Source organism: Athene cunicularia (assembly GCF_003259725.1).
Source record: "Athene cunicularia isolate RWA chromosome 1 unlocalized genomic scaffold, athCun1 chr1_part1, whole genome shotgun sequence".
Lineage (NCBI taxonomy): Eukaryota > Metazoa > Chordata > Aves > Strigiformes > Strigidae > Athene > Athene cunicularia.
Genome location: NW_020799091.1, coordinates 43187929 through 43212047, shown reverse-complemented (window position 1 = coordinate 43212047; position 24119 = coordinate 43187929). Strand labels below are relative to the sequence as shown.

The following is a 24119-nucleotide window of genomic DNA, read 5'->3' as shown; positions in this document are numbered from 1 at the left end:
TCTTTTAAAAAAAGTTTAATGGGCACAGCTTATTCTGGTTTTGCTTATTCTCTAAGTGGTTTTGCTGTGAAAGTTGGCACAGCGTGCTCAACACTGTGGTAAGGAGAAAGCCGCGTATTATTTTGTCCACAGTGGGATGATGGTTAGTGCTATTCTCTAACTTCTTTACAACATCTTGCTCAGTGTAAAATGAGAAGACATGCCAGGGTTTACATATGCTACTACATATAAACAGATTTTTCCATTGTCCTGGTGTTCCAGCTATGAGGAGACTCTCTACCAAAGTTTTGAGCTGTGTAAGGGTAGTATTTGCCATCTGAGGCAGAATTGATTTGTTTCAGACATTCCTGTGTTTCAGACTTTCTTGCAGGCTGAATCTCCGGTACCTGTGCTCTTTTACCAAACCATGGGATGTTTGCTACAGTTTGGTTGACCAAGAGCAGATTTTGGCACAAGTCTGCAGTGAAGTTGTGCTTGTTCCTTTGTAATTGTAACATGGGTCCTTAAGTGGTCAGCCGCCTTCCCTTAGATCAGGTAGTCAGGGGGCTGCCATCACCATGAGGAACATCAGATGCACTGTCCACACAGAAAGTGATGTGTGTCATAAGGAAACTGGTGACCTTGTCCTTAAACTCTGGCTATTTAAGTTATAACTGCATACATGTGCAACAAATGTTTGTTGTTCTGATGATCTCTGGGGTTCAGCTGCCTCTTAACAGGAAATAAAGAAAATCCTTGTTTTGTTTTTAAATGGGTTAGAATATTAATGAAGGTTGTTTTGCAACTCTGAGAAGAGTACTGTTGCCTGTACTGCAAGTAGAGCTGGCTTGGTTCTGGACCAAGTGTAAACCTAGTTTGAATAAAGATATTAAACAAGAAGAGGGGGAGTGGGTGACAAAATTTGGTAATGCTAATCCTTATTAGCAGGGCAAAATAAGAATATGAAACTTCTATGGTTAAGTCTTTTTCTGGGGAACCTCTATAGTCAATCTAATCTCTTGAAAGATCTGCTGGAGCAGTTGGTCTTCATCCCTTTCCCTACAGCGATGATATGGAAGAATCACTGGCACGTCTTTCCCTCTTATCCTGCTTGAAGCACAAGCATTTTTTCTGTGGGATACCTCCCTTTTGAATATCACACTTTAACTTAATTTTTAGTACACTTAATGACATTTGTTTTATCTGAAGTGCAAACAGAATGTAGAAACACAATGTACATAATTCCAACCTGAAATTAGGAATAACCAGTTTTTAAGTAAAACCAGTTTTGTAATCTTTCAGATGTTTATAAGTATTTATGAGTAGAAATCTTGGATAGTCAGCAACTAGAAAGTAATATGTACTGTTTTGCTGAAGAAGATCTGGAAATAAGGGGAAAAGAACACTTTTTAAAAATTACAGTTCTTTATGGGTTCAGAAACATGGTTATATTTTACAGCTTGGCTGAAAATCCTGTGTTGTTTTGATGATATATTAGAAAGTATGCTTTTGGCAGATTCCTGAAGACAGTTGTTCACAGAAAATATTTAATCAATTCACCAAATATTTGTGGCTGTATGTCTGCATGTTTTTATATTCATATACATTGACACACACATATATATATATATATATATATATATATATATATATATATATATATATATGCGTGTGTGTATAGATATGTATGTATAAAGCAGTAATTGATGTAATAAGAAGAGGCCCACCAAGTCCTTTGACTTTCTGAACAGGCTGGTAAATAAAATTTTAACTCTGATGTGGAGTTTGAACTGTATGCATGCATAAGGTGGTGAACTAAGAGACCTTGTACTGAGTGGGTGCACTGTAACACGAACATTTCCTTATGTCAGAGAAGTTGTCCGAAGTGATGTGTGACTGTGTTTATCAAAATTTTATTTTATTTAGACATAACAAATCCCAATGCCATTCTTTTTAAACTAGAGTTGTGAAGGGAATATCAAGGTTTCAGAGCTATTCATTCAAACAACTGAAAGTGTCAAAGATAACAACTACTTTTAGAATAAAAATTCAAGGGGAATGTGGTGTTTCACTGTGTTTTCCTCTGCTACCTGCAATTTATTGCACTCTTCTAGATTGACCACTGATTATTACCTAAATCCAGGCATTCGAGGACTTCATTACTTCGCCAGATTTTAACTCTTCTTTTAAAATAGTAACAGCGTGCACACACACTTTCTAATTTCATTTGTATACACTGATACAGTTGCAGGGATTTTTAAATATTACTGAAAGACATCATCTTTCCTAGAGTAATAATTCTCTGAGATTATGAAATGTAGTATATTTATATATAACTATTTTTGTCAAACCAGACCCTTAAGTTCTAGGGAGAACAAAGAGTTCCTGAAATTCATCTTTAAGTCCCAGGAGGTCTGGGACTTGCCGTTGAAGCTGTTCAATTCAGAATAATTCATTAATGTCAAATAAAAGACCCTGTAAAGAATAATGTTTATTCCTCTAAGCCTCTGCTGAAAGACTGTGTAAGCACTCCTTGAAAGTTTAATCATTGAATAAACCTTTTAAACGAAGGAGGGGGAGGAGCATGACGCAAAGGTTGTAAGTTCGGTTAATGAATTGTTCATCCACATCTGGCCAGCTGCATGCTTTTTTCTAGGGCAACCTGTTATTGGAGTATAATGATTTTGGGGAAAAAAGCCCCAAACAACAGAAAAACAACACAGCTATACAGTCAGGCGAGTGAAGGATGCATTTTCTTGTGCTGCCAAGAGACTAATGGCATTAAGATCATTCTGGTTTGGCATGAAAGTGTTGGAGGCATCACTAAGGATGTGCATGCGCAGGAGGAGCTGCATCACCCCCCAGCATTGTAGACTGCAGCCTCCTCAGCTCAGGTACACCAGGGACTGAGCCGGTGGCAGAGCTGCTGCTTCTTGCCTTGAATCATGATGTACTTCAGTGAGTGCATGTGTCTCTTCTTTCTCTGTGCTGGATGTCATTCTTCGTGGGAGTCTGGATAAATATTTCAGTCTGTAGGAGTTCAGGAGAGCTAGGTATTGCCTAGCAACAAGCATCCCACTCTCTGCCTCCTGCTTCTCTTTATTAAAATACCAGTGAAAACCAGAAGTTGAAGCATTAAGTTAATTTTCAGAAATATTTTGAGCAGCTTAAGATATTTTTATTATGACACTACGTCAGAACAACAAAGGTGTTGGCGGGGGAGCTGGCATCTTAAAGCAAGTAACTCCGCTTGCCTTGTTTGAACAAGAAATCACAATCAAAGACTAGCAAAAACTTTAGCTGGGGACAGAATAAACATTATGATTGCAGTTTAGTGAGTAATAGAATGTGTAACAAGTGCTCCTTTGGTCCTGTGAGGTCTGTAAAATGTATAGCAGTTACACTTAAACTGAATGTGTTTTAAGCTGTTAATGACCTGGTTCATCTTGCAGCTTGTGATGACTGCTGGTGGGGTAGTGTATTACAGTGGAATTTTAAAGTTTTTCCACTTTTTTACATACAACTTTGACAGAATGTTTTGGCTAGTTTCAGTTACAATGGTTACACAACTTTACAAAGATCCTGGGGGGTAGACCCAAGGCAAGAGAAAGGTAGGCACTTGAAGTGCAATTGAGGTTGATTTTTTGAGTGTGCTGATTCAGTGCAGTACTGCACTAAATTTCAGCCTCTCTTGTTCCTTTTCAATTTTAAATGTTGAGGACTTTCAAATCTGCAGATTGTGGTTAATGTATATTTTATCTGTAGCTTCTGCAGAATGTCTGCTTTATGGAGTTTGAGTTTTTCTGCAGGAATAAGAGACATAAGAAGAAAGGTGAAGTATGTGGCTGCTATTAATACAAAGGCAGCCATCCTCAACACTGGGTTGAGGATAACCTGTGTTTCTTTGTCTCTGAATGCTGCTGAAACCATACCTTCAGTGATCTTGCCTTACCTGATGTTCAGGGTGGCCTTCATGAGTTTGGAAGAGGTCACACTCCATCTTCGGGGGAGTTTGGTGTGACTCAGGGCCTTTGAAAAGGATTGCAGAAGTGTAAGTGCAGGTTTAAAGGCTTTCAAGAAGAAAAGTGCATACTTTTAAAGGAAAATAAATGATGTAAGAAGATGATTAAAAAACACATGCTGAAATACAGGGTTTGCTTTGTAGAGGGAAAAGTTAGTATATCTGGATTCAGCAAATAACTTTGTGTATGAAGTGGTCTTGTCCATGTATGTCCCCATATGTGAGTTCAAAAAAAGGGAAAATAGCATTATTAGCTGGGTTGATGGGAATTCACTTAAAAAGTTAACAGTATGTAAAAGAGATGTGAAAGCAATGCCAGCATGACCTTGTTTTTTAATGAATTAACATGGGTTTATATGTTCAAAAATGTTATGTTTGTAGAGTCAAGGGCAGCTCTACATGTATAGTGACCTCTGTTTGTCTAGAAATATGCTCAGCATGATTTTCCTTAAACCCTTCTTGTGTTCCTTACTCTGGTCCATGATTCCTGCTCTGATGCCAGCCATGGTGGGGCTACCAGGGCATTTCTTCTGATCAAGACTGGTTTTCAAAATGGACTAGGTGTTGTCATTTCTGTTTGTTTTTTGCTTGCTGTAGGAGGAGTTGTCTAATGTTGGGTGGCATTCATAAGGTTTATAAATTCCTGGGGTCAGAAAACATGTTTTTGAGATGATGGTTAGCCTTTGGCTGGAAGTGGATATAATTATGTATTTGCTACTTAAATTTCTTTCTTTTGGTTGAAACTGGTGGTTTGTTAGGTGCTTTGCTTATGATTACTTAAAGACCCCTTTAGACATCAAGGTTTTGAATCAGGAGTATTGTGCATTTGTCTTATTGGTAAATTTTCTTCTGGTATAAAAACCACTTGATACAAATGGAAGATGCTTTTATTTGGACTTTCATGTATATTTCTATATTTCTAATAGTAGAAACTGAGATTTCACAGTAAGCCACTGAAAACCAAAGTCTAGTGCAGATTCAACAGTGGTGCAGAGTGAATGCACTAGATCTGTAAGGATGCATGGTCCTATTTCCATATGCGTTTCAAAGTTATTTAATCTGAAGCTGAAGCTTTTCAGCTGTTCTGAAAAATCAGGCAACAGGTTTGTGATGTTACTAGTTAAATGCTGATTTCAGATGAACTGTTTGCTCTTCATCTTCTCCCCAAAAGCAGCCTAAAATAGATGCAGTGAAGAGGCCTGTGGCCTGTATGGGTGGCAAGTGTGCATTGGCCATCAAAATCAGTGCTCTTGGTCACCTTGGTGGTTAGTGCTAGGGGATAACCCCTGTCCTACCATCAAACCACAAGATGGTGGAGCAGCGCTGTGGGAAGGTTGCACTGCTGGAGCTTGTGATGTGCCCTGCTTGTGCTTCCCAAAGGGGAGGACAAGCAAAAGCCTTTCTGTGAAGGAGAGCACCCTAGTGATGCAAGGATGTGGACAATTCGGTGCGTGATAAATTGTGCAGACCTGAAGAGAATTAATAAGCAAACCCAGTTATTTATCACTGTTAACAAAGTAGCTTTTTCATGAGGAGGGCTGTTGTACATGATTTGATAACTCAAAACCAGCTGTGGCTATGGCTAGTTGGATAGCAGTACGTTTGCACTTCTGAAACACATACCTATGTTTGCTGTGTCACCATGGCCACGGTAACCTAATAGAACTTTGGCAGTCACATGTAACTTGAAGCTAAGCTTCAAGTTGTAGGATTGTGTGTGTCTGTGTGTAGGGAGGAGTAATGAGAAAACCTAGAGAACTGGAAACAATTACAGGTAAAACTCTGTCTTCCTCTGACAGAGACCCCATGAAGCTTTTTGAATAAATTATACTTATTTTAAAGAACTTGGTGACTACGTCAGTTCCACCACATCATGCAAGTCCAGGACATGGAAAACCTAGTACACTTGTCCCGTTTTTGAACAGTAGCACAGAGAAAGAGCAGCTAGTAGAAACTCAAAGATGATTCTTCAAGTGTTCAAATATGAAAAAAAAAAAAAAAATCTGCTTCATGAAATAGAAATTTTGAAGTGATCCAAGTGATGCCAAGGGTGATTAAGTATTGGAAAGAGTCTTAAAGATGCAGGGTGCATGAAGCAAATGGTCTACAACAGTTAACATGCTCTAAGCCTACAGTATTTACTTATATCTAGTTGTAGTTGTGTCGATGTTTACAACCTTTTATGATTCATATGAAAATTTGGAACTTTTTTCTATTAACTTTAATATTTTCTTAGAAATAAATTATGTGCATGGTGTTTAGTCAGTATAATAGTAGCATAGTATATGAATATTTACTAATTTTGCATGCTTAGGGGAGCTTCTTGTCTTGTTTTCCGTGTAAAAGTTTGCTTACTGTTTGGAAAGCTGTTAGTCATGTTGTTGTGTATACAGTAGTAATGAAACTACTGCTGGATTGTGGTTTAAAAGCAGGCAGGTGATGCTCCACTGCTATTTGAAAGATGACCTTATTTTGAGTGATGCACAAATAACAGCAGACTGTTTATAATAACTGACAGCAGATTTAGATTCTTGACTTCACACCATTTCCATTATTAAGAGACATTTGTAAGTAGCATTTGCTTCCAGATATATGCATGTATTCTGGCGAGAGGTTTAAGACATCCTATTATTTAAATTTTAGATATCTGAAGCTTCCCCCCCCCCCCCCAGCTAGACTACTGGATTACTATATCTTAAACTGGAACAAGTCTCCCTGAAGTGTAATACAGTGTGTAAATCTCTATATACGTTTTTCTTGTATAGATTCATACAGAAACATAAATAATAATGTATCCATAAGAAACCTTTCAAAAAATACATACAAATTTTGTAATGGTCTTACACTGTTATTTCCTGTGGCTGGAATATTGACTGAGCTCACTAATAGATGTAATTAGGTTTTTAATGCATTGTCGTCCAGATCTCACATAATATTTCTGGGAAACACATTTTGAAATACCTGTAAAGAATATTCACACTCAGTAACTGCTGGAAAGTTTACCTGTACAAATGCAGGGGTACTGATTTATAATGGGCCCTGAAGACTAATTAAACCACTTGGGATTTAGTGTGCTCAAGTAGCAGCTCTGAAATTAAAGACACTGAGAGCATTGACTAAAATCATTAGTTAAAAGGAAACATAAGGCTTTCTCCAGTTGTAGTTACCCAGTTTTGTTTAAAGTGCTTATAAACTACTGTGGAACAGACGTCCATGGTTAGGCTTTTTATTTGCATATACAATAATATTTGAGAAATTAATGAACCTCTTAAGAAAATATATCTATTAAATTATTTCGTCTTTGCTTTTTCAGGATTGAAGTGGATCTAGGGACGAATGGATGACTGAATATTCATATGAAGAGGAAAGCCATAAAAGTTGGTTGACATTTTTACAGCCATATGTATTATACATATTACTGCTATTATAAAAAATTTATATTGTGTTACAAAACATAACAGATGAAATAACAGGTCTGAGCTTCATATGCCATATTGTCTTTCGGGCCTGGGAATACTATAGCTTAACACAGCTGTAGCTTAATGCAGCAGTTTCTGACCAAACCTGAATGTTCAAAGGAAAACCTAGTAGTACGTTAAGGAAACAGGTAATTCCTTTGAAGCCAGGTGTTTGAATGGGCTGAGGCATAGTGGTGTTCATTATCCTTATGTGCAAGGATGAGGGAGAATGAAAGAGGCATTGTTTTCCATTACAGCTACTGGATATGAAGCATAATATATTGTGGAGTGGCCACAGATGCCACTCAAATGCCAAATGCAGACTGACAAATGCTGTTGAAGAAGTCAAATAGGATGTGATATCTTTGAAACCATCTTGGTGCTTTGTTTTCTTATCACAGAGAGATGGCTGTCTTAGACCATGCATTTTCTGTGCTAGTTAAAAAGGAAGAGGCTGTTAGTGGACCTCTGTGCTTTACTGACTATTGTTAATGATTTGTAAGACGATAAAATTTAGTAGGCTTTGACATCTGTCAATCTGACTTGTGAACTATAGGCTTTGGCTGGGATGCTGTGTTAACCAATGCCTTCCAAGGCTGTTTAAACAAAGCTGGCTGTGCCTGTGGATTTGTACTGGAGCAAATGAATTGTAATGGCAAATGCCAGGTGTGGTCCAGTGGGATACAGGGCATGGTCCAGTGGGATGTTGTGCAGCAGCTCAGTAAGGTTTTCTGGAATATGTACCAGTCAAGGAAGAGTACGTTAGGGTGGAAAACCTCTTTCCTAGAGAGCCTTTTTCAATACCTGAATCTCAGTAATGGGTTGGAACAATCAGAAAACCATAAAACAGCTCAGATTTTTTCAAAAGCATGCTGTCAGTTCAATACCAGAAATGTAAGGCTCTAGCTCTATTAACTTGATCAATGTAGTTCAAGAAGACAAAGTTTCTTATTTATCTCAGTGCTAATTTGGTTTTATCAATTATTTAGTGGTTCAGAAGTTTATTTTCTTCTTGGGTTTAATTCCTCCTTGGGTACAATGCAGTTCCTTCTGGTTCAATGCAAAGTAGTGGCAGAAGGAAGGAAGGAGGACAGGGTGATCTATTTCTTGTCAAGCCATAGTTCCAATCTTTCATGCCCTTCTGATGACATCCTGCAGTAGTCATGAGGAAGCTGTGCAAAACATGTGTGGATAAGAAGGGATACCAAGATAATTCTTTACATGTTTTTTGTTTGGCAGTCTTTGCAAATGCAGGGCAGTGAATCCAGCTGATAATTTTTATGTTAGGAAAGTACCATGATTAAATCATATCGTGGAACAAGAAAAAAATGTGGTTATGTGGTTATTCTAAGTATGAGGCTAAAAAAATTCAATTTCTGAGAAGACTGATTCCAGAAAACTTAAAACAGTAGAAGTGGAGAGAGCTTCTCTGTGGTCACCGTTAAGATCAGTTGATAAAGTTCTGGCTCCAGTAGGAAAGAGATTATATTTCACCCAGGACCCTGCCTCAACCTTTCACTTTATTGCTGCTTTGCTAACCAAGTTCTCAAAATTTTCCATTGCTAACATGAGTATGTTGGTATATCACTGGGGGCATGAACAACTCGGGTTGCATTATCTGTATGTTATACTGCTGTGTTTTAGGTCTTTGTTCGTCTGCCTCAGACCATATAATAATATATGTAAATGTGGTTTTCTGTAAATGAATGACAACATATATGCAACCTAGTGAAGGAAATATGGACATAAATTTTTGTCGCATAAAATGAGGTCAGATTAATCTTTTCCAGAAAAATTAGAAATATACAAAATGAACCTGATGGCATACAGCTATCTTCAATGCATGCAGCTTACAATGCTTTTATGTTTTCCATAATGGCAGCAACTGAATCCAGAGGTTCAGTTCTCTGTTGAATCTGACATTTAAAGTTTACGTTTTTCAGCCTTCAGTGTTTGTATGTGGATGTATGGATATGAGAGACCAGGATAGGAGCTTGTAGGGAAATGCGTAAATGACAGGGAGGAACTATAGCTTATAAAGTTCCAGGCAAAATAAAGATCAGGACTTTAAATGGAAAACAAGTGGGTAGGACTGAAAGGAGGTCAGAAATTAAAGGGGAGAAGAGGTTGGTCAGGTTGGAAAGGCATATCCGGGTTGTACTTAGAGTGGTCTTGGGTATGGCTTCACACTGGTTTCATTAAGAGCTTGCAGAAGTAGTACTGGGCAGTTCATGTGATGAGGCTTAATGATGTTCTAAGTTATTTAATGCTCAAAAAAAGAGAAATAACACAGAGCTGTGTTGAATTCAGTGGTGTTAGGAGATGACTGCTTATTTCCTAAAGAGGTCTATGTGGTAAGCTCAAGTAGTATTGCTGTCTCAACCTGTGTGTTGTCTCTTTTTTTAAAAAAAAGCCCAAACAAAAAAAACCCAAACCAAACAAACCCACAAGAGCAAACTTTGGCTCAGCTGTTTAGAGGGAGGGACTCAGTACAAGGGGGTGTTTCCTGAACTCTCCAGAGATCACCCCATCTCAACAGTCTCCCAGCCTCTGATGTGCCCTTGCTTCACCTTCCCTGATTCCTGTGCAGAGCAGGGCATGGGAGGGTGCAGGTCCTGTGAGCTGCTGGCTACGTGCATGGTGCTGCGCAGTGGTGTCCAGCTGATGCAGTGAGGGCAGGGCTGCCGTTCAGGGTGACCTTGGCAGCCTGGACAAATGGGCTGGCAGGGACCTCATCAAGTTCTACAGAGGGAAGAGTCTGGGAAGGAACAATGCCATGCTCCACTGCAGGCTGGGCAAGCCCCTGAGTTGCCTCATCTGGCTTGAAGCTATCCTGGTATTGGATGGACTTTCAGACTCAATGTACTTTCATTCCTTACTTTTTTTGAGATTTTTAAAGTCTGATCCTGATAAAAACAGTACTCTTTTTTTTTTTTAATATGCTTTGAAGGTGTTTTGAGAAGCTTTATCTTATTTGTATAGTCAGAACATTAGTAGTAGTGTGGTGATATGTTTGGTTTTTGTTGTCAGCTGTCCCCTCCATATCTATTACAAGCAAATGCAGTTTTCCTAGAAAGAAAGTGACTGCTCTTAAGTGATCTTTCACATCTAACATCATTAAGTGGATTCTTGGAGTATAATTATGAATAGAAGCATCAACAGCTTAAAATATGTTAATCTCAAGGGAGTTATTTTGCATTGGCCATCAATCTAACCCTTCTGTCATGTGTTTTTCAGTTTAGATTCTTCTCAGGCAAAGAGGCTGTAGTTTGATGTTTTGTCTCAATCATGATTATAAATATCTTTGATAAAATGATGTAACATATGACCACTTAAAAATGACTGATGGCCCCATTCAGCAAGGCAGGGAGACTGTGAAGTTCTTTTGGTTTCATCTACTGTCTAGCATTTATCAAGATGGGTCCCTTAATGGTCAGTTGGTGGTTGATATTTAATGAATATTTCACAGTGTGAATAGATAGCAGGCAGTTTGTTGTCTTGAGCCGAGTCATATTCCTAGGACAGGTCTGTTTTTACTTACTGAAAAATGAAAAACCTCTGCTGAAACTGTAAACTGGAAGGGAAGTTTCTACCCAAACCTTCAGGAAAGGGAGGAGCAGCACAGATTTTCTTTTTCTGTTCCTTACATTGACTGCTGCATATTATTCTGTCTCTAGCTTCCATCTTTTCCCACTGGTCTGCAAGAGGGCCGTGCACAGCGAGCAGCATAGTCACCAGGTTTACTTACTGCCAGCTCAGCCGGGCTGGGAGTGGAGTGACATAGATTTGGAACTAATCTTTTTCCAAAGAGAAAAAGGTGCTTGACATGCCTGCAGTGAACCCCTTCAGCTTGATGCGTTTGCATTGCATATGGACTTGTTCCCCTCCCGTTTGCATTTACAAAGTTATTGAATGATTTCTGAGAAGACTTTGGTGTTCCCATGTTCCTATTAGTCTTTTCTTATGAACAGCAGTGCAGAATTTGTTCTACACCACTTATTTTTTTCATTTCTGCTGGGCAGTTGCTTTTATAGCCTAAATGGTTTCTTGTTTATGGGTCCTGGGTCTTGGCTCCATTCCATTCATTTCCCAACTATTTTGGTGTGTTTACACACTGCTCTTCAGCAGCTGGCTTGGGGCAGGTGTCCAAAGCTCGCACACATACATACACACAAAATCAGTTCATCAGAGTTAGGGCCAAATCATATTTAGTGCTTGGCTTGTAGTTGGACCTTGTTTAAATTAAGTTGGACTATAGTTTTGAGGGTTTTGTCCTTGTATTTTATTCCTGCCAGTGTGGATTAGGGGGCAAACATCTATGGAAGATCATAACTGTTGCTTTTAAGTTTTGTATCTCAAAAATGCGATGTATTTTAGAAGTGTTATTTTAGTGATTGAAGATAGCTGTTGTCTTTCTGCACCCTCAAGCTTCAGAAAGGCAACGGAAGTAGGCACAGGGTCAAAGCCTGCTCTGCTGCATAAGCTTCAAGCTTTACTTTAAAATCCATAAATTGAGATTTTTGTATGTAATAAATAAGGTTATGTTTTCAAATAGTCAGCGCAGAGATGCCCAAGAGTCTTTGCTCAGAATTGGGAGAAATGTGTCTCACCCAGTAGCCACTCAGCATCAATGTGTGCAGTTTGCAATCCTGGTGGCGGCACAGATTTCTGCTCTGCTTGGAGCTGCTGTGGGATGCTTCAGGAGCTCTGATTTTGCAGTAGTTGTTGAGTTGAAAAACTATTTATTTAAACAGGTTTTTGAAACAGTAAAAATGGAGAATCACATAAAAAAAGGATGGCAGGAACCTTCCTGTGAGGTGGTGTGTGTGGGAATACAGCAGCCCACATTGTAGTGTAGTGTAGCTTACAGGAGACTAATTAGTCTAGAATTGACAAAATGTGACAAAACCATGAAATATTTAAAATACTGGAGTTCTTTTCACAGTTCACGTAATTAAAATTACTAAATGTCATTGTAAAGCAAAGGTAGATGTTGCTGGTGTTGCCTGAAACACTCCTCTGTGAATAGATAGGTGGTGATGGTGAGTGTGAGTAGTAAATTTTGAATGTAGGTGAAAAGTGTGTTTAAGAGCCTGCTTCAGCACCTATTGACATAACTCAGTGCAGTAGAGTGTCTGTTGAACTACTTCTGAAAGTTAATAAATACCCCTTAACAATTTTAGTTAGTAAATGTGTTGGCATCTATCATTTGTATTACTTAGTGCTGTTGATTGTAAGGCTTGGTGTGTGATTACGTAACTTTTTTTTTTTTTTAATTAATTAAAGTCATACAGAGATCAAATTCTTCCTGTAATGACTGTTCTCCTGTAACTGTTACTCTGGTTTTTAGAGCTGGGGGATTTTGGGATTTTTTAGGGGAGGTATTGGGGATTTTTTTAAATTCATTTTGGGAATGAAAAACAATAAAAAAACCTTGAAAAGAGCAGAGAACAAAGATAGCAAACTAGCCTGTACGCATAAAATGATGAACTGCTTTATGACGCCGGTACAGATACCCTTGGTTCCCATTTCTGTATTTAAAATGCATGATGTGTTGGTGTTCCCATGTTGGAAAGGAGAGGAGATACTCTATAAGCAGAGTTCCTACTTCTTAGAAGGAGCAGAAACAGATGTCACTACCTCTTGTAGTCTCCAAAATGCCTGTTGTAGACTATATGAAATAAAATGATGGAAGCAACCTGAAGATCTAGGTGAGAAATTTTGATGTGAGCATTTCCTCAGTTAAGACTGCAGCTGCGTTTAGTACCTCAGGACTGCCAAGCTTAAATGTAGAACCTGCTCTACTGCCTTGTTCAGGACATCCACTTCAAGGAGCAAACTGTGATTGTGGTGTGAGTGATGCCACGTCCCTGCATGCCCACTGGCCAGAGTTAGCTCCCTCCATACTGCACTTGCTGCAGGCACACTGCTGGCTTTTGGAGCTTTGGTGTCCTCCTGTACTTCTACGGTGCTCCCATGCTCGTTATTGTTGTTGGAGATAATTGCAGTCCTATCAGTGTTGTGTTTTCATGTTTTCATAGCGTGTTGTGGGCTCTAGTGTGCGGCCATGCACAGGAGTCTGAGGGGGCAGGCTTGGAGGGCTCAGTAGGACCAGTCAAACTGGTAGAGGTTTGTTGACACTTACTTAAAAAAGCCTGGAAAGATCAGTCTCTCAAACCACAGTCTGGTTTTGGAGGAAGTTGGCTGGAGTGATCCAGGCTAGAGCTGGGAAGTGAGCTGAGTGTGCTACTGGTTTAGCTTAGATCAGGAAATGATTCCATGAAATGTTCAGGCCTGGTGTGCTTTGGTTTGCTTTGTAGGGTAGCCTTGGGCTGCAAAAACTAGGTGGCTTCTGGAAGAAACTGGACCTGAAGATGTGTTCCAAAACAATTTACCTAAGTCTGATGTCTCATGGGCTGTTAAAAGACACAGGCTGTGGATATCTTCAACTAAACTAAGAAGATCCCTTCCTGTTGAAACAGTACTGCTTGCTGAGGGAGATACAGACTTGCTGTTCTGTTAGGTGAAAGCTCAGGAACCTCCTAGCTGAGATTGCATAATGCCTTTCTTTGTTTAGTGGTGTTTTCAAATCAGTTTCTGTTTCAAACCAGCTTCTTTGGTTCCTCTTTCAGCCTTGAGTGAGTTCAGTCCTGGTGAGGACTAATTGTAAGTGATGGGACATAGGCCACAGGGAGCCAGATCTCAAAGTTCCTTTCGACTTCAGTCGTTTCACTGAAGGCTCTTGTCTTCCACTAGTTGGCAGACAGCCATTAGGTATCTCCAGAGGACTGTTCTTCCCATGGGATTCTATGTCCTCCCTGAAAAAGCAGACATCTCCTCTGCCTTTAAGCTGTGCTGGTGCAGACATGGTGAGTACACCATGCTCCACTTTGCTGGACTCATTCTCCAGTCCTTGGGTTTTCAAAGCATCCCTGAGCATCCCTGCTCTTGCAGCCTGACTTCTCTGCTGTGGCACGTTCTCGTGGGAATGAAAGTGCAGTCACTGAGCTCATTTCACCTTTTATTCCTAGAGCACTTAGAGAACAATTATACTAATTCTAATAATGACTAAATTTATACTACTCCAGAGAGGGAAGCACAAGGCATTTAATTTCAAAGCTGTTTGACAAGACCATTTTGATGTGTGTATTTTCAGAAGTGTGACACAGGTTTTCAAAGTGCCTAATGGAGAGAAAAATGTTTAAATTCATACTCTGAGGTATTGGTTTCTAAGAAGCTGAATACTGTTGAGTTCTGTCGGGCATGATCCATCAAATAAAACAATTTTAAACTAGAGATTTACAGGACTTACTACTTATGCTTGTTTCTTAATGACCTGTTCCTGGTCATTAGTTATCAGGATGTAAGTGTTTGCATGGAGAGAAAAAAAGGATACTTCTGTTGTGGGAGGTATTAAGTCTCAGTACTGTGAAGCTGCACAGCTAACTGCATTTTAGAGTTAATCTTTACTTTTCAATGAGAAGGGAAAACCCCATGTGGGGTGGTGCTGATTAAGATACATTGAACCAGAAATTGAAATACTACATATGCTTTCTTGTTTCCCTTTTCCTACATATCTGACAATAAACATTTAGTGCTGGAAATAAATGCATTTGGATTTTTAGTATTTTTGACATGCCGTGGAGAGAATAATGTCAAACAATGGCAATTTGTCACTTCTCATATGAAGGTGTAGAAGAACATGTTAGAATTCAGTAGCTAGCACGTAAGGAGAAGGCAGTTATTTTAATACTGATATCCACTGCTAACAGACCTGAATAATGATTCCACTGGATACAGTATTTCATATACCCAAGGACACGTGTCTAAAAGGGAGAATAAACTCCTGGTATTAATCTAAATCTTGACCCGCTCTTACACTTCCCACATGGTGCTTCATGTGTACTCCTGGTGATTCATGAAGTCTTTCTTGTGCAGAGGTTTGGTGATGAGTCAGGAAAGGGCAAGTCTTCTGCTTTGAGGCTGTCACCTTCTTTTGAACTTTGCTATTTACTTAGGGTTTTTTGTTGTTGTTTCAGTTCAGTTTGAGAGCAGTCTGCTACAGCTGTGATTGCTGCAGTCGGCTGTGATGGATATGTGGGCATAGCTCAAGTGAAAACAAAAGCCTTGGCTTTCAAACATTATAGGTAAACATGCACTGAGTTTCCACCTTAATTTCTAAGTAATATGGAAGTGTTTCAGTATTTGTTTTAGCAAAAGCCCCCACTAAACCCAACAAAAAAGATGTCCTAGAAATAATGTTTTGAATCTCAGTGTTTCTACTTGGCTTTATTTTCCCGTTTTTAGAGGAGATGGTGCAATCCCCAAAACCCAAACATTTGGAGTTAATTCTGAGATTCATTTAAAACTATATGAGCTTTGGTGATTATGAAGAGAGATGACAGTGAGAATCTCTCTTGCAAATTAAGAAATAAGGAGTTTCTGTTGGTCTTAGGAAGATGAAAATTAACTTAGATGTGTAGGTCGTCTTATTAAGTACAGTGGAACTGAGATGATGTTTGCTGAACTACTCTTTGGAGATTTACATAATGGATGAGATACAGGAGCTCCAGGCGTCATGACAGTGGAGTTTATTTTATCGCAGAATGTAAAACAAGTGAATTGCCTTAATAATCTCTGCAGAAAGCAATGATAATCTTTTTTTTTTTTTTTTTTTTTTTTTTTTTAGAAAGAGAGCCAGAGAGTTCATAATATCCTGGCTATTCATGTACAAGAGCCAAACCTTTCTTTTGAATAATCTGTATCCCTTTAACTATTTTATTATCTTATTCAGGATTTATAAAGCTCTTCAGGAATGGCAAGCAGCATGCATCTGTCTGAAAATATGGCTTTTACGTGGTAAAAATATACTATCTGCGATAATTCATGGCTTGATAAAAGAGGTTCATAAGAGGTTGGGTAATTATCCTAACTGCTATTTAAATATATGGAAAGCATTTATAAACCAAGCTCACCTGCTATTTATTTCTATAGTAATAATAGTAATTTTGAAAGTTTTAGAACCGTCATAATTTCAAAGTGGGTGTATGTTGGAAAAAAGTTTTAATATTAAGAAGTTTCAGACTTTAATTTACTCAAACCAGTTCACCCACATTGGTTGGTGTGTTTTGTTTTGGTTTTTTTCTACATGAGCTGATGATATCTTTTCAGCATGGAAAATGGACAAAGAAACACAAGTAGAAAAGTTAAATGTAGATGGTAATAACAACACCCAACTCCTACTGTGTGCTTCTAAACCATGTATTTGGCTTCAAGGAAGAGTTTGGCTGTTACTTTACTTTGAATATAAATGTGCCATTACTCTTTGATCTGTAGCAACAGTTTGTTATGATCAAGGCTACTTACCACTTTTGCCTGCAATAAAAGATTTACTGTTGGGCATAGCAGGTTTCTGAAAGAGTGAATGATGTTCTCAGTTTCTGGTTTCTGTGAGCTATATGCAGTTTAAGGATACTTTCATATTAACCTGATGTCAATTGCTGCTACTTGTAAGAAAGTCTGGGCAAGTAATTCACCATACAGTGTTCCACACAAACACAGGCATTTATTTGCCTAATATGAGACCAAGTCGTTGGAAAAAAGGGATAATTTAATGAGCAGGGTTAGTTTCTGCTTTTATTAATTAAAAACTTAATATATTTCCAGTGATTTCAGTAGTGATGGATAATACCTAGTTGGTCTACTAAGTATGCTGTGCTTTAGTCTTAATTCCAGGATGCATGCTGGGATTAGTTCTACCAAACTTACTCTGGATACTGGATAGTGATTATTATTTATCAGTTGATGTACAGTTAGATTTTTCTTTTTACCAATTTCTTTTTCTGGCTTGGTTTCTAGTAAACCAGTTAATTTTGTCTAGTCATGTCTGTATCAGTAACAGTTACTGCAGTATGCAAGGGAGGACATGAAAGTAATAACCCATTTACTTAAATTTACTGGGATCTGTCCACATAGTGGCCTGATGGGATCAGAGAACTAGGAATGTTTTATAAGGACAGAGTTGTTTTCATGAGAAAGTATTTTAAAACATTGAAATTCTTCCACTGTGGTGGCTCAGAACTCTCCCACATGGGGTCTTTAGAGAAAATAAATAAAAGATCACACCAGGTGAATGTGATTTAAAGTGTCTGTAACCGTTTCTCAAATGGCATTAAAATTCTAAGTAAAATATAAGCAAGGCAATGGAAAGGAAAAGCTCAGTTCAACCTCCAGACTTTCCAGTGCACTACGTAGATGCATAGCACCAGACCCTAAGGGCACGGAAGAGGATCCTGAAGAGTCATGCTGTCTGAAGGAGTCCCCGGGTTAGGGCAGCTTCTTCACACCCTGCTTCTCCACAGCTTACCTTACTTTGGGATGTGTGTACATTCATCTCGGAGAGAAGTCTCTCATTTCTAATCCCAACATAAGTGACCTAAAAGTATTTGCCTATGTGCATATCTAGTAAGATAGAACAAAAAGGTGTTTTTCCATGTATGGCTGAGATAATGTTGCATTTTCAAAAGAACCTAAGTGCCAGCTAACATGGCCGTGACTGTTCTTTAAATTTATGTTCATTAAATTAAAAATCCTGAAGCTTTCACTTGTAAAATTTTGTAAGTTATAAAAAATTTTAAAGGGAGAAAAGAGCAAGCATCTACTGGTGCTTGTGTTATCACAGTATGGATGTGTCTGCGTCCTTTACTTCTGAGACAGCAGCTCAAGAATGCTTATTACACTTAAAGTGATGAACTCATATTCCTCACTAGTGAGGAGTGAAGCTGGGCATTTCCATCCTGCATTGGCTTGGACTGCTTTGAATCCTGGGGGGTGTTTCAGTAGCCATCCAAGTTGCACGGTTGCTGGTTACTAACTTCTTTGTAGACCATTCAACATGATGACCATGTGAAGTACTTAACAAGTATCTACCTTGTAAAATTTCAACAAAAATTATCAAATCCAGGCATAAACCTTTATATCTGACCCTAGAGCAATTGTATGACAGCTGATGATGGTAAAAACATGAAGGATTATTTGGTAATACTTTGGCATACTTTTGCTTAAGTAGTGTTCTATAGGGTGTGATAAATAGATATGGTCAAAACAGTATTAACAGTGATCTCTTGAATTAGTCTAGTAGGTCCTGAGAGTTGATCAGCAGCATGACTTTTTTTTTTCTTCCCAGTTTTAACATATTCAGGTTAATAATTTTGTGGGTTTGAATAATAAACATAATCCGTTGATCATGAGAGTATTCTTTCAGGTTGAAAATAAACGCAGAGCTCTGCTGTTTTTCAAATGGCTACTCAGAGAACTGTCATTACTTTAAAACAAACAACAGAAACAACCCACCTGAATGTTTCGGAGACTGTTTTTAATGTAAGAGTAAATGATGAGACTTTCACAATTTTTGCTTAAGAGTGGATAATTTATTATTCCTGGCACCAAACAGGTGATACAATTATTGTGCTTTTTTCCTATAATTCTTGAAATGCAGAATTTATTAAATGTCTTTAGACAATATAGAGTATACCTCCACATACATAATGCATGCATACGCACACAGAAGCTGGATGGAGGCTCTGTGTTGACTGCACTGAGCCACAGGATGGACACCTGAAGAAACAGCACCAACAGTGGCATAGTTTTGGTGCTTTTCATGACAAAACATGAGTTGGGTACCTAACATAGATCCTTTGAGCTTAAGTCCTGTGAGGAGTCATTTTTAAGAAAAGGTATATTTTCTTGAAAGAATTCATAAAATAATTTTTCTTCTTTACATGTGAACTGGTAACTTGGCATGAGCTTTCAGCATAAAAAGCATTTTTGTGAAACATCTACACTGATTGAGGGAATTACACTTCAGATTTGTGTCCAGCATCATTCAGTGTCTGATAAACACTGCTCTTGAAACCACTGTGGCTGTAATTTTAGTGGTTGGAATATTTTAATGTTTATTGAATATCAGCATCCAGAATGATGGTGGAGGCAGTTTGTCACATTATTAATGTTAGGGGTGTGGATCTCTTCAGAAAGATGCAATACACATAACACTCTATGTCTGTGCAGAAATTGTTGCTTAAAAATGAGCAGCTTAACCCATCCAGTTCTTCTGGTGCGAAGTAAATCTAATAAAAGTGTTTTATTCTATGTGAGACATAGCTAGTGTGGACAGGAAATCGTTTTCGTCATTTTACACAGTGTAACTAAGCCATGTGCTGGGAATAAATACGTGATTTATACAAGCACAATTTCTTATTATGTCCTAATGAGAGACGTTAAATATATTAGTATGACTCAGGACTTGACACATGCTATAAAGGCTATGTATGATGCCAAACAACCAATTATCTCAGTGCATTATTTCTTGAAAGCCTTGACATGGGTAAGGTCACTATGCATTTTTAATGGCAGCATGATGCTAGGTTTTAAAAGATAATACAAATAACAATACTTTGTTAGACCTTCCTGCTGTGCAATGTATAATCAGGAGCACTGACTTAAAGAATGCTAATGAGGATTTAAAGACCCAGCAGGGGCACGTTTAGCAGTCACACACAGTTCTGTCAAATGTTTTTGCATAAGGCACCTCTGATGCAAAATAGAGTTCAACAGCAGGTGGGAATGTATACTTTTATTGTATAACTTGGTGTAATACTTCTATATGTTTCAGTGAGAATAATTTTCAATATTCTGGTGCTTTGCCAGGCACTGTCATTTGGCTGTGACTCTTACTGTTCATGAAATCAGCCAGGAATGGTGGCACACATGGACAGACTGTATTGTTGCATTTTCAGCAATCGAGCAATGACTGAGGGAAACAAAGGAAGAGGGGTCTGAAGGTATCACCTGAAGTCCATACTAAGCTGTAAATGCTGTGTGCTGACCATCTCATTTACCTCTGGAATAAATCACAGGGAGTGAAATGCTGCAGAAGAACAGACAGTGGCCCACCTAGCTTAAGGTTCTTTTTCGGTAGTGATCCATACCAAGTACTTGGCAGAAGAATGTCAGTTCTTTGAGTACAAGTCTTCAGACTGGAATCTCGTGGTTTAGAGTTGGTTTAACTTCCATGGGTTTGGCATGCATTATACTTAAAGAAAAGACATAGGAATGTAAATGTGGCTGTTTTCTGTTAGAGCAAAGGACTGTCAACTTTATATATTTCCTCAAACAGCAGTCAGTAACAGATAGATGCTTAGGGAAACGATGTAGCAAGGTTGCATGTGAGCAGTGGTATTGCCCTGGTACATCTTTCAAGTTTGCAATAAATCTACAGCAGAAATACTTCCATAACCAGAGGTTGTATCTGTATTTTTGTGCTCAATAGCTCTTGATAAACAAATCTGTAGAAAAGTCCATTTGTTTCTGAACCAATTTCCAGCTCATCAGACAAGTGAATTTGTCAGGAGACCAGTTTCCCTTTAAGTGAAGAAATCTTGGCTTCCAGTGCAAAATCTGTGGATTCCAGTTGCAAAAAGGCAGTATATATAGCAGGAGGTGGAAGCAGGGGGAGGATACAAAGGATGAAAACAGAAATACTGTGCAGGCACGCAGCGATGGTGTTGGGAAAGCCAAAGCTCAGCTGGAATTCAGACTTGCAGGAAATACAAAAGACAACAGCACTTTTACTACATCAGCATTAAAATGCTGGACAAAGAAAATGTGGGTCCATGGCTGAATGCCTGAAGCTGAGGTACTCCACTACTGCCTTCTGCCTCAGCCTTCACCTGAGTGGCCTTCTCACAGGCCTCTGCTTACAGAGAAGGCTTAAGGAGCAGAACCACCTGTCATGTATGAGTACCAAATCCTGGGGATTAGCTGTGAAGACTCAACCCAGACAAGCCCATGGGACCCACGTGCCTGCATGCACAGACATTGAGGCAGCTGGATGACATCCTTGCAGCACCCTTCTTGGCACCTTTCTTTTAAAAGGTCCTGGAGACTATGGGAGATCTCTGATGACTGGAAGAAAGCAAATGGAGCACTTCTCTTTAGACAAGTCCAGAAGGGTGGTCTGGGGCACTAAGGACCAGTCGGCCTCTCTTTGGTCCTCAGAAAAATCACAGAATGAGTCCTCTGTGAACAGACATCTGGGCACTGTGAAGGAGAAGGTGCCTGGGAACAGTCAGCATGGATTCACCCAGGATAAAGCATGCCTGACCTACATGGTTGCATCTGCTATATAAAGTAACTGGAATAGTGGGTGAGGGGAGAGAAGTTAAGACTGTTTACCTTGGCTTCTGCAAGGCTTTCAACGGTGTCTCCAACAATGTTCTTGTATCTTGAGTTATGGTTATTACAGCCTGGATGGGTGCACAGTCAGATGGGCAAAGACTGGTAGGATGTGTGGGCTCAGGGGTCCTCGGTCAGTTCATAGCCATACCTGGTGGGAGAATGTGAGACAGTGCATTTGAAAATGAGAGGTTCAGGCTGGGTGTGAGGAAAACCTTCCCCCCCCCCCACCCCGGAGTCTGTCTCCCAGTTGAGCAGGGTGTTCAGAGAAATTGTGCCATCTCCATCCTTCAAGGTTCTTAGGACCTGACTGGACATAAACCTGAGCATCCTTGTCTGACCTCTGAGCTACACCTGCTTTGAGCAAGACATTGGACTGGAGATTTCCTGAGGTACCTTCCCAGGAAAAAAAAAAAACAAAATCAAAACATTGGCTGTACATCTATTGCTGCCTGGATTTCTCCAGGATTATATGTTTCTTGCTGTGAACTGATATGTTATAAATTAATTACTCATTTACCTCGTCCTTCCCCTAGACACATGCTCATGGATTTTCTTTATAGTCTTAAACTTATTATATATGCCCAGTTTCACTGTATATAGCAACTTTTGTATCTCTAAATTTTAGGGATGCTATAAGAAAAGTTCAAATGATCTATTATTGTAGTGCTGTATGTACTACTCGTGCATATGTGATTTTTCTTTTTTCCTCTCACTTTTATGGCTATACCCATAGTTGCTTAAAGTACTCTTTAGTCTTGAAGTTACACAGTTATTTCACTCGGCGGTAATTTTGTTCATGTGCAGTACACTTTTTTTTCCCCCAAACATATTTGAGGAATCACAGCTTCTCTGAGAATCTGTGGGAAATGCGTGTTGGTGACATGTGAAATTTGTTAATTAGAAATTCCTAACATTTAATTAGAATTGTCTTTAAAGTGGACCCTTGTTCCACGATAATTTATTGCTTGTTGAAAATAATTTGACAGCTTTGTACATAAGCATTTTGGTCATCCTCTCTTGGGTGAGAAAACCCCTCATGTGAGCAGTCAGGTATCAACTTCTGTCTATTAAGTCAGTGTGAACAGTCTGAGAGCAGTATGTTTAGACAGTTTTTTTTCACATATTTTGGTGGATACTTACAGATTCTCATTCATGAATTGAGGTGCTTTATAACTAAGTGAACAAAAGTCAGTTTGCCCTTTTTTGAAGTGTACTGAGTGCTACTCGCCAGCTTTAATATTAATATTTTCCCAGGAGTTTGCACTGAAGCCTGTGAGGAGTGGGAAAACCTCAAACTGATGTCAAATAGAACAGAGATCAGGTTGCGACAGGATGTTAAACATTTGCAGTTAAGGAGTTTCATCAGAGCATACAGCCTTTCTTTCGAAATGTCAGAATAAGCAGTTTGTTTGCTCCACAGCAAGAAGCGTATAAAGCAATTACCATTCCTCCATGTGCATGTAAGGTGCTGTGCAAAAGGTGCAGGGAAAGGTGATGGAGTAACGCTTACCTTCTGGCAAACAGTCTGACTTTTTCATCTGAGCGTGCAATCGTTCAGCTTTATTTAATTATTCCTTTGTTATTTTGGCATGTACATAAATCAAACGGTCTTTACGCACAGTTTTGCAAACACTGGCACTCTGGCAGTGCTTCTGCTGCGGTGGAGCTGCTGGGGCGAAGGTTGTGGTTACATCTCTTCCTAGCAGCTGGAATTTGGCCATTGAAAAGAACAGTTTTGTTTCATTGCTTACTGCCTTATCATATCTATAACTTTGTACGTGAACCACAGCAGACACTTTTTGAGGTTCTATGAGAACTGGCTATGCTCCTTGCAGGTGTGACCTGTGATATCTGGCGTTGGAGGGTGCAGCTGCATGTAAGCGTGTTCTCCTACTCTTCTCAAGGCTGTAGTGAATTTGCCTCTGCCCCTGTAACTGGCAGTGCAACAAGCTGAGATGGAAATGAACAACTGACTTCTGAGAGCAAAGGTGTTCTGTTATGGGTATCATATTCTGCTCTGTCTCTAATAGTTTAAAAAAAAAAAGTTTAAAAATTGCTTGTGAACAAAATAAATCTGAAATAAAGATAAGGCTTAACTGAATTTCCTAAACTTTATCATTACATTTTTAACCTGAAGTGGGAAAGCTAGCTTATCCTGGTTTCTTTTAAATTCTGCCTATACATGTGAGCCCTCAGATAAGCGAGAAATACTTCTACTGGCTAACACCAGTATCAGCTACTTAATGTTTCTGTGGCCCAGCTGCTAGAAGAAAGCTAGGCATATTTAATGACAGCATTACCTTACATTCCTCGTACTCAGAGGATGCAGTTTTCAGTGTCCATGATTTATAAAAAGTCAGCTTCTGATGTTGACAATCAATTTATTGCTCTATTTTACCCTGGAGGGAGGGAACATGGCACCT

At 39.0% G+C, this 24119-nt stretch overlaps 1 protein-coding gene across 3 annotated transcripts in view; it reads left to right on the top strand.

Moving 5' to 3' along the window:
* KLF12 (Kruppel like factor 12) overlaps nucleotides 1-24119 on the top strand; it is a 187532-nt gene that overhangs the window by 5713 nt on the left and 157700 nt on the right. For all 3 annotated transcript variants that reach the window (XM_026843460.1, XM_026843432.1, XM_026843440.1), the window contains exon 2: nucleotides 7314-7377. In XM_026843460.1, coding sequence (XP_026699261.1) covers nucleotides 7357-7377 — 21 coding nt within the window. In that variant the 5' untranslated portion in view covers nucleotides 7314-7356. The remainder of the gene's footprint in view (nucleotides 1-7313; nucleotides 7378-24119) is intronic.